Below are 15,017 nucleotides of genomic sequence, written 5' to 3' on the forward strand. Positions count from 1 at the left end.
GGATGCCCAAGTTCTAGACCCGTACGCTTGTTCAACCTTACTACGCCCAGAACAAATATATTGTTTCAGTCATATGTGTACAATATGATTTGTTCTAAATTCAATCAGATCTCGCATCTCTGTGATATACACTTTGACAGACAGTCCTTATTAATTAATATATTACAAGGACACTACATATATACAAGAGTTTACATAATTTGTAGTACCAACTTTTCAATTTTTGTGGTAATGTCACTTCTAATCCCACAGCACTCAGAATACAAAAGGCCATGGCAAAAGGAGTAATCAACCCCACAATATCGCTCAATAAGCCAGACGGATAATTCACCGAAGGGGAACAGGAACGATCATTCAGTTTTCCCAAAACAACCTTCACAGGAAGTAAACCCATAACTAGAATCGATACAGATATATAGACCAAGAATCCTCGTAAGAAAAATTGGGATATTTAAAAGACGATGTTTGGAGTGGGCAATGAACACCTTCAATCTATATAGATTACCAGAATTGTAAAGAAAAATCCAAGAAGAGATTCGTCTTCATCTTCTGAAGATAATCAGAAGCTGCTTAGAATGAGTCATATACACAGAAAATGGAGAAGGACAAAAGTTCCCTTCACACCAAAATGGGGACCCACAATCTTCAAGAACAATTAATTCAACATCGTTTCTATTGAAGACGATGAAGAAAGTAGTAGATAACAACATAAGAACATAGAATCTGGAGAATACACCAATTCACAAATGCCAGATGGCCTACAGGACGACCGATCAACAAAAACTGCTCTGTATGACCATATGACTCTATAGCTAGGTTCCTGGTCCCTCGGGAACTAAAGGAAATGAAAAGGCAAATACACTTGCCTCTAGCAACAAGGGAAGTTGACGTTTATTCATCCAGTGGAATAAAAAAATTTTAATTCACAAGTGAAATGAGATGACATAAGCATAAGCGGATAAAGCGATAGCTTTCATGTCAATTTATAATTCGATAATTCTCTGGAAAGTGTTATCGTTTGATTTCTAATTTAAGTGGAATAAAATTCACGTGACTTATAATATTTCGAAAAAATAATAATGACAATATCAGTTGAAAGAACACCATAAGGGCACTTCAATCGGACCTGCTATTGCTCTAGAGACAGAATCCAATTCTTCACCTAACAGACTTTCGGGAAGACCTTGGAGCCTAGGAAGCTAAATCATTTCAGTTGTGCAAATACAAGTTGGTATACACAGTTGCCAGATTTAGGACGCAACATTATGCGTCCTGTGAAAGATGTATATTGACTGTATATCAGTTTTCACCATTTGAAGCGCCCCCGAAGCGGAATTTGCGTGAACTAAAAATATACTTTAGGTTTCATGAGACGCACTTTACTGCGTCTGGAGATATGTTTTTCAACATGGAATAATTTTTTTATCAAATGATGTATGAAATCTATAGTTGTTCCAAAGATAGCTCTCGACGTCCTTCACGATTTGCGACCACCCCTGTCGTTGAATCCCTCGAAATGCCAGAGAAAACTTTGAAAAACAATGCTGCGTCCGGTATACGGACGCAGTATTATTCAGGACGCAATAGTGTATGGCCCAAAGACAATGTATGGACGCAACATAGTATGCTGGATAAATATATATATATATATATATATATATATATATATATATATATATATATATATATATATATATATATATATATATATATATATATATATATATATATATATATATATATATATATATATATATATATATATATATATATATATATATATATACGACAGCCGAAATCAAAAGAGGACTCTTCCAGGGCGACAAATTGAGCACTCTATGGTTCTGTCTAGCGATAAACCACCTCAGCATATTATTAAATAGGTCAAGATATGGATATATAGTAGAAAAGAGGAATAACATCAAGATCAACCACCAACTGTATATCGACGACCTGAAGCTATACGCAGCAAATGAAGATCAACTGCTGAGACAGCTCAAGATTGTCGCATCCTTCACTGAAACCATAAAAATGGAAATGGGCCTGGACAAGTGTGCGGTGCTGCACATGAAAAGGGGGAAACTGATAAGTGGAGAAGCAATGTTGGTGCAGGATGAATTGCAAATACAAAGATTAGGCCCGAGAGAGACTTATAAATACCTGGGAATCCAGCAGGGACTAGAAATAAATACCGCTGAAACAAAAACAGCCTTCAAAAATAAATTGATGAGCAGAATAAAAAAAATCTTGCAAAGCAAATTGAATGCCAAACCTACATTCACATCCATAAGCACGTGGGCAATTCCATGCCTCTCCTATTCATTTGGCATTGTTAAGTGGTCCACTACAGACCTCAAGGCAATAGACACTCAAATAAGAGTACTATTAACTAAATATGGCATGCACCACCCCAATGCATCCACCAACAGGTTATACATACCTAGGAAAGATGGAGGGAGAGGACTGGAGAATATTGAAATCACACACCACAGAGTAGTAAAGGAAATGCGAGAGTACTTTAAATCCAAAAACTCACCTTTCTTCAGGACACTATGCGAAGAGGATAACAACATCACGGCATTAAATCTGGCCTCAAGAAATCTCCCAGCGGAACCCCCTAACATCAGCGAGTTGTCCGAGATCTGGCATGGAAAAGCACTCCACGGAAGATACCCCAATGCCCTAAAAAGAAACAGAATTGACAAAGAAAGATCTGTGAAGTACCTCAAAGCAGGTTACCTGTTCCCGGAGACAGAAGGCAGGTTGGCGGCCATCCAAGATCAAGTGGTTTCCACAAGAGCATATCAGAAAAATATTTTGAACAAAAACTTACCATCAGACAAATGTCGGAAGTGTTCACAGGCGGCGGAGACGATACAGCACGTCACGTCGTCCTGCCCAATCCTTGCTCCTAGGGAATACACGGACCGCCACAATGCCATGGCAAAGACATACCACCAGGCCATTGCCTTAAAAAAAGGGTTAATTAAACAACAGAAAAAGATCCATGAATACATGCCCAAGGAAATCCTAGAGAATGATGAGGTAAAACTGTACTGGGACCATCCGCTCATCACTGATAGACCCATCCCCCACAATCGTCCAGACATTGTGTTGATCCTGAAAACAGAAAAGAAATTAATTATAATAGATATAACTGTCCCGGCGGATGACAACGCTGAAAGAGCATATACGGACAAGATACTAAAGTACCACGATTTGGCTTTCGAACTCAAGGAAATATATAAACTTACCTCCACGTCAATCCTGCCTCTCGTAGTCACCACGAACGGTCTAGTGGAAGCACATATGCTGGAGAGTACAATTGAGCTGGAACTCGACGAGCGCCTCATTGAGGAAGCACAAAAGCAGGTTATCTTGTGGACCACAAGAATAGTCCGAAGATTTCTGACAAGCAGTTGAGAAGTGCCTTGATTAATACAATCCGGCACAATCAGAATAGCCTTACCCTAAATGGTGATTCACAAAAAAAAAATATATATATATATATATATATATATATATATATATACAGTCCCTGGCCAGTTTATTAGACGCACTGAGGATTTTTTTTATATTTACTGGTATTGCCCGAGGAAAAAGCAGAATATTTGAATTTCATTTCCACAGAATGTCAGTTTTATCATATATATATATATATATATATATATATATATATATATATATATATATATATATATATATATATATATATATATATATATATATATATATATATATATATATATATATATATATATATATATATATATATATATATATATATATATATATATATATATATATATATATATATATATATATATATATATATATATATATATATATATATATATATATATATATATATATATATATATATATATATATATATATATATATATAATGTCAGAATTGGTGTCCTTTCTCAACCGATCTAGCTTTATAATATTGTTTGAGCGATGTACTCTCGTGTCTAAGAAAGGCACCGAAAAGTCTACATCTTCCTTTTCCATGGTAAATTGAATATATTTGTCAAAACTATTGAAAATTGGTAGCAAATCTTGTACTCCCTCTATTGGTGAAATGATGAACAAGTCATCTACATATTTTTTAATAAGGAAAATTGGCCAAGGTAATTTAGGGATAGTATTATCAAGCAAAAAGTCCATTACTTCAGTCAGTTTAATGATTATTAGCATTCAGATAATAAAATCAGATTAATCTCGCTTTTCTGTAAGTATAATCACAAAAATTTTAAGAATGAATCTTGATTGCTAATTGTTCTTTGTAGTAGCCCTGAGGAAGAAACAAAAAACGTTTCGAAAGCTAGGCACAGAATAAAGAGATAAACACAAAAATCTTTCAGTCGATTTCCTTTACTTTCTCAATACTCTCAAATATATATATATATTTATATATATATTTGAAAGGCTAATTTTTTTCGAATACTATAAAATCAAAAAAAGAATGCATTCGTATTTGAAATAACGAAATTGTTTTTTTTCACACTTAGTACAAAAGATTAAAAAAATTGAATACAGTGTCTGATTCCTTGTGAAAAAGTGCCTGTAGAAAGTTTAATTCGTTTTCAGATATTCTCTAAAATAAAAAAGTTACGGCACACTTTCGAAATCGATGAAATATCAAAATTTGGTTATATCTTCAAAACAAATGAAGATATCGTGAAACGGTTTTCACTAATGGACTTTTCACGAAAATCGAGCCCAGGACTCCTCTCAACATTTTTGCCTGTCCAGTCTAGAAGTACCAGAAACAGCCAAAATCAAGCAATTTGGGATACCCTGTACACTAGAATGCACACAAGGTCCCAAATCAAATTAATATACATGTTCATAATAACTTTATTTTCTATGGAAGTTTACAAAACAGTTTCAATTTTTCATAAGACATAAATGGATTTTACATTTTTGATAAAAAATATGACTACGCTGTTTGCAGCGAGGCACTTTGCATCTAGTGGGTTTCTTGTTATCATCATACAGCTGCATATGATCAACATGATCAAATTTTATATCGGCAATGGGTCTTTTTTCGCCTCTTCTGACATTTTTTGATGATGTTTGTGCATCACCTGTCCCTTGACATATTTTCTAGAAACAGACCGATATAGCATCCCAATATAATCTGAGTTTTGGAAACTTGTTCAGTCGAGCCGATGGCAATATGAAGTGCTATACGAGTTTTCATTTCGTATTCATTAGTTAGTTCGAAAGAAGGTATTCCTTTTTGAAGAGCCATTTCCTGAAATAAGTCCTCCCCAATATATCGTGAAAAATACTGCAATGCAAAAATGTTGTATCTGGAGTAATGATCGCCTCACGCCTCCAAACAATTGTCGACTTTGTTTTAGTCTTTTCAGTTGTTGCTTGGGATGACGAGTTTATTATTGTTTCTTCAGGTTCTGCTTGGGTTTCTTCAGTTTCAAAATCGCTGAAAGATTCTGATGATGACTAGCAGTTACTTTTTGTCCAATTATATTGGTTTCTTGTGGAACATAGTCCTCATCGCTGCTATAATCCGAACAAATTTCTATATCTGAGGTATCATCTTGCATAAATTCTAATAAATCCCGCATATCTACATCATTACTCAGGTTATAACGCTCTTTTCTTAGCCTTTTTTGTATGGGTGACCTTGACGGACCTTGAATGAGTAAAAACTGGATGTTAACAAAGCGTTCATTCAAGACCTAATGTACACTATAATGTACATATCAAATAATAAACAAGTTATTACTAGGACCTAATGTACATACATTATAGTGTGCATGAATTTGAAAGTTACATTTGAACATCAAATATATTATGTTCTAATTTGGACACTTATGTGAGGGTTCACATACATCACTAAGTTACTTATTGGGCTAAAAATTGAAAAATTATACATACTTCTAACAAAAAACTGCAATAATTTGTCACTTACCCGGCAAATTCGATTTCTCGTCGGCCATGCTTAACATGTGACTATATAGTTTGGTGTATGTCTACTAGATCTCGCTAGCAGTCTTAGTATTCCATAATAAATGTACATGAGAAATGCCACGCGGTCCCAAAGCGTAAAATGCGAACAAAATAATAGGAATAATTTTATTGATATTATGTCTAAAAATAAGAATTTTCCTACTTTTTTTTTCTAGTAACACAATTAAGATGGTGAAGGAAAAGAATAAGGTCCATAAGAAATGAAAAAAATATAAAAATGAGAATGATTATAATTTATTCAAATTGTTTAGAGCTCTTAATTAGGAATGATTTCGACAAATATATTCATTATACAGAAAATGATTTGGAGCGTAATCCTAAGAGATTCTGGAACTTTGCTTCAGTGAAAAAGCAGTCAATCAGTGGGTTACCTGGGAGGATGCGCTGGGGTGGTAGTTGTGCAGATGGTGGTTCGGAGATCAGCGGAATGTTCGGGAATTATTTTGGGAGTGTTTATGTACCAGAAAGATTTGCCTTTGACCTTGATTCTCGGGGTCGTCTAACGTCTAGTAGTCTGTGTAATATCGTTTTTGGAACGGATGAGGTCTCACGGGCCATACAAAATCTTGACCCTAATAGAGGGGTGCAGGACCTGATAGACTGACGTCAATTTTCATTCAGAAGTGTGCCTCTTCACTTTCTATGCCATTAACTATTATATTCAATATGTCCATGAAATTAGGGGAATTTCCTGATAGATGGAAAATAGCAATGGTTGTGCCAATTTTCAAAGGAGGTCAAAGGGAAAACGTCGAGAATTATCGGCCGATAAGTAAGTTATTCATAATCGCGAAGGTCCTCGAGAAACTTGTGTATGATCATTTATTTAGTTTAGTAAAAAACATCATAATTCCAGAACAACACGGTTTCTTCAGGGGACGTTCACTGGATACTAACCTTTTCGTTTTCACCGAGTATGTGCATGGTTGTATGGACAGTAGTTTTTGTTTTTTTTGGTGTAGCAGGGGGAAAATCTGCAAATCAGACGAACCACCCTCTCCTGAGGGGAAAAAAGTGTGGGGTTTCTCACTCTTCTGAGCTCGAGACCCACTAAAAACCCTTAACTGCTTCTTGAATTTTGGTTCCGGGCATTTGCCTATAAACCGTTCGTCTCTTAGTCGGAAGGACAGTAGGATTCAAGTTGACACTATTTACACAGACTTCAGTAAAGCCTTTGACGAAATTAGTCATAATATACTATTGAGTCGTTTGGCTGAGGTCGGTGTGGCAGGTAATCTGCTCAGATGGTTTGAGTCCTATATTAGAAACCGTTCTCAATTCGTTTCGGTTCTGGGATTTGTTTCTGGACTATTTATGACCACTTCAGGCGTGCCCCAGGGATCGCATCTAGGACCTTTACTTTTTTTAATCTACATAAATAAGATTGCTACCTGCTTTCATTATTGTAAATTTTTAATGTTCGCTGATGATTTAAAGTTCTTCATTTCCGTGTTCAACGATCAGGATTGTGAGCGTTTGCAAGGTGACTTAAACCGTCTTGTTGCCTTCTGTGACGAGAATGGATTAATCCTTAATATCTCCAAATGTAGATCAATGACGTTCACGAGAAGCCACAATCCCGAGCACAATCCCATAATGCGAACATATTATATACATGAAGAACCGCTTGAATCTTCAAGTTCTGTTCGAGACTTGGGAGTCATCTTCGATCCCAAACTAATTTTTGATCTCCATGTCGAATCTGTTGTTAATTTGTCCTCCAGAATGTTAGGGTATATAACTAGGAAATGTAGTGCATTCGTAACTGTCACACCAATTAAGGTCCTTTTAAGTGCATTTGTGCTGAGCAGACTAAACTTTGCAAGTGTCGTGTGGAATCCTAGGCAAAAAAATAACATCAATCGCCTTGAGAGTATTCAAAACAGATTTATAAGATTTCTTGCTTTCAAAACGAAATTTGTCATACCTGATGGAGACTATTTTTTTGGCGCGCGAGCATTTCGGAATGCTATCATTGTCGAGCATACGTATGGTCTCCGAGGCACTGTTTGCATTTAAGATCTTGAACAATAAACTTCCCAGATATTCTTGGTGGCTTGTGCTTCAATGTTCCCCAGAGGTCTCTCAGAGCCTGCATGTGAGCTTTTTATGGTACCCTTTAGGTACACATACACGGCTCAGCACTCGCCTCTATGTCGGATATCTCGGACCAGCAACATATTTAGTGGTCAAGTTGGTAATTTTTTTGTGTCTCTGGAATAGGTCCGAAAGATTTTAAAAAAGAATTGTACGTAGTTGCCATTTTTGGGGTATTCTGGGTTTCTCGCTTTTTTTTCTCTTTTTTTTTGTTTTTTTTTGTTGATTTTTGTCAGTTGTACTCATGATCATTAGTTAAGTTGGTAATCTTGTATCGAATTGATCTATGTACTTATAATCTCTGTAATTTTGTTCGTTCTATCTGAGGATACATTAGTGGGTTTGTGTACCTGTTTGTATCCCCTTGTGAATAAATAAATAAATAAATAAAATGTACACTATAGTGTACTATTGGTCTGAAAGGGTCAATAAACACCAAAACCACAAACTAGAATAAATAATCATCAACCGACAATAGCGAGGCATATCTCTCTCCTCAAAACAGGAAAAGAACTGTTGAAAAAGTCTAAGCCAGCCGATGCAACAACATTTACATTACTGCCGATTCTAGGGACTGGTGAATAACGGGAATAATTGAATTTATATGTCCTTGAATGTAATAAATTACTATTTCTAGTTTTTCTCGGCGGAACATAAGAATCGAAAAGTTGGAGAAGGTCGGGACAAATCAGAAGGCCAACCATCAACTTACAGAACAGAATAATATAGCCCCGCTTTATTATATCGTATAGATTTAATATGTCAGATTGACCTTAATGAGTACACAATTCAAAAGAGATTCGGAAACTTGATGTACAGCCCTAAAACTATCCTGAAATTCATAAACTTAGACATACATAGAATACCCATTGTGTGAGCGAATAATTCAATCGAATAAGAGTACTAAAAGACTTATTATCGTGAAATAGAAGTCTTTTAGTACTCTTATTCGATTGAAATGTATAAATGTGAAAATGATTAACCAGATGATTTATGGTTTACTCTGGTTCCCCGCATTCACAACTTAAAGTCCTAGAGCTGGGGACGAATATCGGCAAGAGTTTTGTAATGGCTCATAAAAATATGAGTTAGTGTTGAGAGTGTACATGAATCAGAAGCACCCACTCTCAAGGTCAGGTTTGTAATGTATTTATATTTGGATCAAACCTGTTAAGATCAGAAATGACAGTTGTCAATAAAAAATCATCCGATGTGGAAGTAATTAAAAAGCTTCAAGTGAATCAGCCTCTTATTAAATACTACCTTAATATTAAGATCCATACATAACAAGGTAGTGGAACATCTGGCGGCGACGCTCTTCGATTTATGTCAAATGACAATATCCGCACTTTGGTTGACTGCAGACACAGCCCTCTTAACTCTTGTGTTTGAAGGGGCTGTGCTGCAGACAACCTCTGTTCCATTGATTTGCGGCCTGACTATTTTACTCTTAAATAATATGTTATAATTGAGCAGTAAATGCATTTTCAGCCATCACAAATTTCTTGGAACGACATCGTTATGGCAGCAATTTATGTGGTGTCCTGACCCACCGCGTTTCAAAAAAAAATGAGGATTGACCACTTTCTCAAGTTTTTCATACTATAAACTCGTTTAGTGACAGTTTTCAATTATTACAAAAAACTTGTAGAGTATGTTGTAATTTTATATACCTACATCAAAGCGCGTCGCCGCTAAGTGTTCCACCACTAAGAGTGGGTGCTGACTAATGCACAACACCTAAACTATCTCATATTTAATTATGAGCCATTACAATACTCTTGCCAATTTTCGTTGCCAGCTCTCTGACTATTAGGGCTTTCAATATATGTAAAAAGCTTTGAGCTTCATATATATAATTAAGGATGTGAAAACAATCTGATTTTTCAAAACTCCAGGTTCTCTATAGTCAATTTCACGAAGGATGGAAGTCTGTACAACGCCGGCCTTAGACCTCTAATGTACTCAGAAAAAGACTCCCAGCTTCATTCTGTCGGTTGGCGCCGATGTGGAGATCAAATAACATATTTTTGCAACGACAATGTGTGAGTGAGTACCAATTTCCACATCATGGTGTATTTTCAGTTTTTTTTTCCTAGAACGGAAGGAGGCGAAGACCAGCAGATTACTTACACCCTCACGTTCACTGTTAGCTTTCCTCATGATGGAGATACAGTGTATTTCGCTAGCTGTTATCCTTACACCTACACGAATCTTCAAAATTACCTGTGGCAGCTTTCTAATCATCCCGTCAGATCTTCATTCACAACTTTGCGTTTATTATGCAAAAGCCTTGCAGGGAATAACGTTGATTACTTGACCATCACTAGCCCACCGGAGGAAGATGAAGTTAGGGTGAGTTCAAATATTATTTCAATTAATATTTATTTTGACAGAGAGTTTATAATTTACAATAGAGATATTATGTATATCGGAAAACTGTGGTGTTGCACAGAATCCACCCCCCTCCTCCCGGGATAATAGTCGGGGGACCGCTCCGCACATCTATGTATTTGTGTATTACTGTTTTTCCTACAATACAATACAATATTATTGAGGGTCAAACTGACCAAGGCATCCTCATTTACTGGTTAAGAATCCACGTACTATTCGTGTTGTCCACAATATGATTTCTCGTTGCGCATCGCTGATTAACCTCTCCTCCAGTCCAAGGCGGGTAGTGTTTTCCACCAGGTGCTCCTCAACAAGACCATTCGTTGTGATTATAAGTAGAAGAATCACAGTGCTGGTAAGTTTATGTATTTCTTTGAGTTCAAAGGCCAGATCATGATATTTTGTTATCTTTTCAGTGTATGCCCTCTCAGCATTATCGTCCGCTGGGATGGTGATGTCGATTAGAGTGATTTTCTTCTCCGTTTTCTCGAAAATGACGATATCAGGCCTATTGTGCAGAATACGTCTGTCAGTGACAAGTGGGGTGTCCCAATACAACTTCACCTCATGATTCTCAAGTAGTTCTTTAGGTGAGTATTTATGGATTTTTTTGGAGTTCTTCATCAGTCCTGTTTTGATGGCAATTGCTTGGTGGTAAACCTTTGCCATAGCATTGTGTCGATCCGTGTATTCCCTGGGCGCAAGTACTGGACAGGAGGATGTCACGTGCTGTATGGTTTCAGTCGCATGTGAGCATTTTCTGCATCTGTCAGTGTATATATTTTTACCCGCAATATTTTTCAGATAGGCTCTGCTGGGGATCACCTGATCCTGAATGGCTGCCAGTCTTCCCTCCGTTTCCGGAAAGAGGTATCCACTTTTGAGGTAAGTAACTGATTTTTCTTTATTGATTGTTCTGCGCCTTAGGATGGTTGGATACCTGCCGTGGAGTGCCTTGCCATGCCATTCCTCGGACAAACTTATAAGCGTGGAGGGTTCAGCTGGTTGATTAGTGGAGGCAAGGTTTAGGGGTGTGATGCCTTCGTCTACCTTAGCACTTGTTTTGAGGAAAGGTGTGTTCTTCTTGAGGAAGTATTGTCTCATTTCCGTCAGTGCCTTGTGGTGTGTTGTTTCGATGTTTTGTAGCCCTCTTCCTCCGTCTTTTCTAGGAATGTATAGCCTGTTTACAGAAGCATGAGGATGGTGTATTCCATGCTTCGTTAATAATGCCCTTACTTGAATATCAATGGCTCTCAGATCTGCTGTGGACCATTTGATTACTCCGAAGGAGTAGCCTAAAATGGGCATCGCCCACGTATTTATTGATGTAAACATGGCTTTGGCATTTAGCTTGCTTTGCAAATTTTTTTTAATTCTTATCAAAAATTTGTTCTTGAAAGTGGCCTTTGCTTCTATAGTTTTTATGTCTAGACCTTATTGTATGCCCAAGTACTTGTATTTTTCCTCTGGGCTTAGTGTTTGGATTACTACTTTATTTTGTACCAGTAATTGTTCCCCTCCACAACTTTTCCTCTATTCACATGTAGTATGGCGCATTTGTCAAGACCCATTTCCATCCTGATTGTCTTTGTGAAGGATGCTACAATCTTCAGCAGTCTTGTGAGTTGATCTTTCCTTGTAGCATAAAGTTTCAGATCATCGACGTAAAGTTGATGGGTTATTTTTGTGTTCGTCGTTTTTTCTATGATATAGCCGTAGTTTGAGTCATTCAGGAGTTTGCTCAAGAAATTGATTGAAAGACAAAACCAGAGGGTGCTGAGGTTTTCTCCCTGGAAAAGGCTTCTTTTGACGATCAATTCTTTAGTTGTTTGCGTCCCTTGTTTGCTGTGCACAAGCAGTGTTGTTCGCCATGACTTCATTAAGTGCACGAGTAGATTGATTATTTCCTCTGATACTCCGTATAGTCGTAGGGTCTTTAACAGCCACGAATGCGGTATGGAGTCGAAGGCTTTCTTGTAATCAATCCATGCCATCGATATGTTACGTTGCCTTTTTTTTGCTTGTTTCGTGACTACGGAGTCTATAATGAGTAACTCCTTGCATCCTCGTGCGTCCTTGCGACAGCCACCCTGTTCCCGTGCCATTATATTATGTTTGCCTACGTGTCTCGAGATGTGTAGTGTGAGGACCTCAGTGAGTATCTTGTAAATGGCCGGGAGGCATTTTATTGGACTGTAGTTTTTGGGATTTCTATTAGTTTGTCCTTTAGGTATCATATGTGTGACGCCAGCTGTGATAGAGTCCGGTATGATGGATGGATTCGTAAGTGCCTTCTGAAATATCCCGGCAAGAAATCTATGGGTGCAACTAAAGTACTTCCACCAATAGTTATGTATCCCATCGGCCCCAGGAGCAGACCAGTTGTTCGTCTTCTTTATTACATCGTCTCCTGTCATCTGTATTTCCTGCATGTCAAAGATTCCTGATTCTCTTTCAGCGTCCCGTATCCAGAAAGCAGCATCATCATGTTCCTCTTCGTGTCCCCAAATCTTTTCCCAGGCCGCATGCATATCCTCAGCCGTTGGAGTTTCATCTTCTACTGTTGTATCATTCTCGAGTGAGCGGAAGAATTGCTTGGTGTTTTTGTAGTATAATTGATTGTTTTTATGTCTCTTTACTCTATCATTGTAACGTTGAATACGATTACCTAATGCCTTCACTTTCTGTTTCAGGGTGTCGCAAGCCACTTCCAGTTTATGCCTGAAATCCTCATTGCGGGCCTTGATGTGGAGCTCTGATGCTGTGCGGTGAACAGTTTTCAGGAGCTTTCTGGTTGGTGAGTTAGTTCGCAGGTAAGTATGCAGTGCGCCTATTTTCTTTCTAATTGTTTCAATTTTTGTTTCCAGGTGTGTTTTCCAGGGTGGTGCTGTTTCCCTTGGTGGCGATGGTCTTCGATTTGTGAGCTGTATGTTGTTGTCTTCACAGACTGATATTGCTCCAACATATACGTAGTCTATGATTTCTTGAAGTGTTGACTCGTTGTTTAATTGGCCCTGAAGTATTTCGTTCACTTTGTGGACGCTCGTAACAATATTATGTGAGCCCTTTAGTCTGGGTATTTTTGATCTTTCTTGAGGGGAGGTCCCCATGTAGGTTTGCACGTTTTTATTGAATATACGCTCAATTTTGCTCTGACGAGTGTTTGTTATTCTTCCTACGTGCGTTACAGTTACAGGTGGGGTCACTTCTATAATGTGATGATCGTCTTCCACGACTGGTGCGTAAGGTCTTGTACTTCTTTGTATGTCATTCAGCTCAACGCTAGAGAACTTCTCATTCTGAAGGATCCATCTGACTCTGTTTGCGAGCAGGTTCGGGTATGATCGTTTCCCCGGATGGATGTCATTCCACGTGGTAGTAAGAATTTCGCGATATGTTCTTCCAGTAGTTTGTTGCAGTTCTTGGGCAACAAAATGAATGCGCATTATGAGGATATTCTCCTCTTCCGACCAGCGCACTCTCCCCTCTCGTGTTGTAGGGACCTCAGCGGGCAGGGTATGCATCCCAACCAAGCTAGTGGTTCCTTCTCCGTTAGGGTGTTCCGAATTTGGGCTTACGGTGCCTTCTCGGGGGACTGCGCCGCTTGCACCACAGTTTACCCCATCGGGCTCTTCCTCCGGACGGTTCCGAAAAGGGCCAGCCCGCTGCCCTCTACCGCCTATATATATATATATATATATATATATATATATATATATATATATATATATATATATATATATATATATATATATATATATATATATATATATATATATATATATATATATATATATATATATATATATATATATATGATTAAATCACAGTCTTACTATATGTGAATCAATTGATGTTCAGGGAATAGACTGATAAATAAAAAAGTTCCGAAAGCTAGGCGTTGAATTAAGAGTTTAAATATAAACCATTTATCAGTCTATTCCCTGAACATCAATAGATTTATATATATATATATGTATATTGGACTGATTCAAAAAAATCAACTTTCTTTTTTTTCGAGATACACACCCCTTATTATCTGGCACTGAAAAATGACGTCTGTGAAAATATTAGTCAAAAATCTTATTATTTAGAGGTCGATCATCGAGGATTTCTATTTTCCCTACTAATAGCAGGGGAAAAAAATTTATTTCTAGTTAAAAAATTCCAGTTCGCAAACCAATGGATGGATTCCATTGCCATTTGCTCTACAAAAACTGCCACTTACAATTTTTCCATAAAACGGCTTTTCGAAAAGTTATTAGAGCTTTAAATTAAATTTTTGTCGAAGTAGCTCTTTTTACTCGGATATCGGGGAGAAATTATTGGAATTTACTTTGAAAATCAGGAAATCGTTAGTTACAATTTATGACATCCCCAAATTGTCTTTTTTTTTGGTGTAGCAGGGGGAAAATCTGCAAGACAGACGAACCACCCTCATCTCCTGAGGGGGAACAGTGTGGGGTTTCTCACTCTTCTGAGCTCGAGACCCACTAAAAACCCTCAACTGCTTCTTGAATT

General features: G+C 37.4%; 1 protein-coding gene across 2 annotated transcripts in view; it reads left to right on the top strand.

Moving 5' to 3' along the window:
• The window catches only part of LOC123310584 (cytosolic carboxypeptidase 2-like), a 799,664-nt gene that overhangs the window by 252,422 nt on the left and 532,225 nt on the right, over positions 1 to 15,017 (top strand). For both annotated transcript variants that reach the window (XM_044894135.1, XM_044894134.1), the window contains 2 exons: positions 10,001 to 10,147; positions 10,202 to 10,457. In XM_044894135.1, coding sequence (XP_044750070.1) covers positions 10,001 to 10,147; positions 10,202 to 10,457 — 403 coding nt within the window. The remainder of the gene's footprint in view (positions 1 to 10,000; positions 10,148 to 10,201; positions 10,458 to 15,017) is intronic.

The sequence above is a fragment of the Coccinella septempunctata genome, chromosome 3 (genome assembly GCF_907165205.1).
Source record: "Coccinella septempunctata chromosome 3, icCocSept1.1, whole genome shotgun sequence".
Classification (NCBI taxonomy): domain Eukaryota; kingdom Metazoa; phylum Arthropoda; class Insecta; order Coleoptera; family Coccinellidae; genus Coccinella; species Coccinella septempunctata.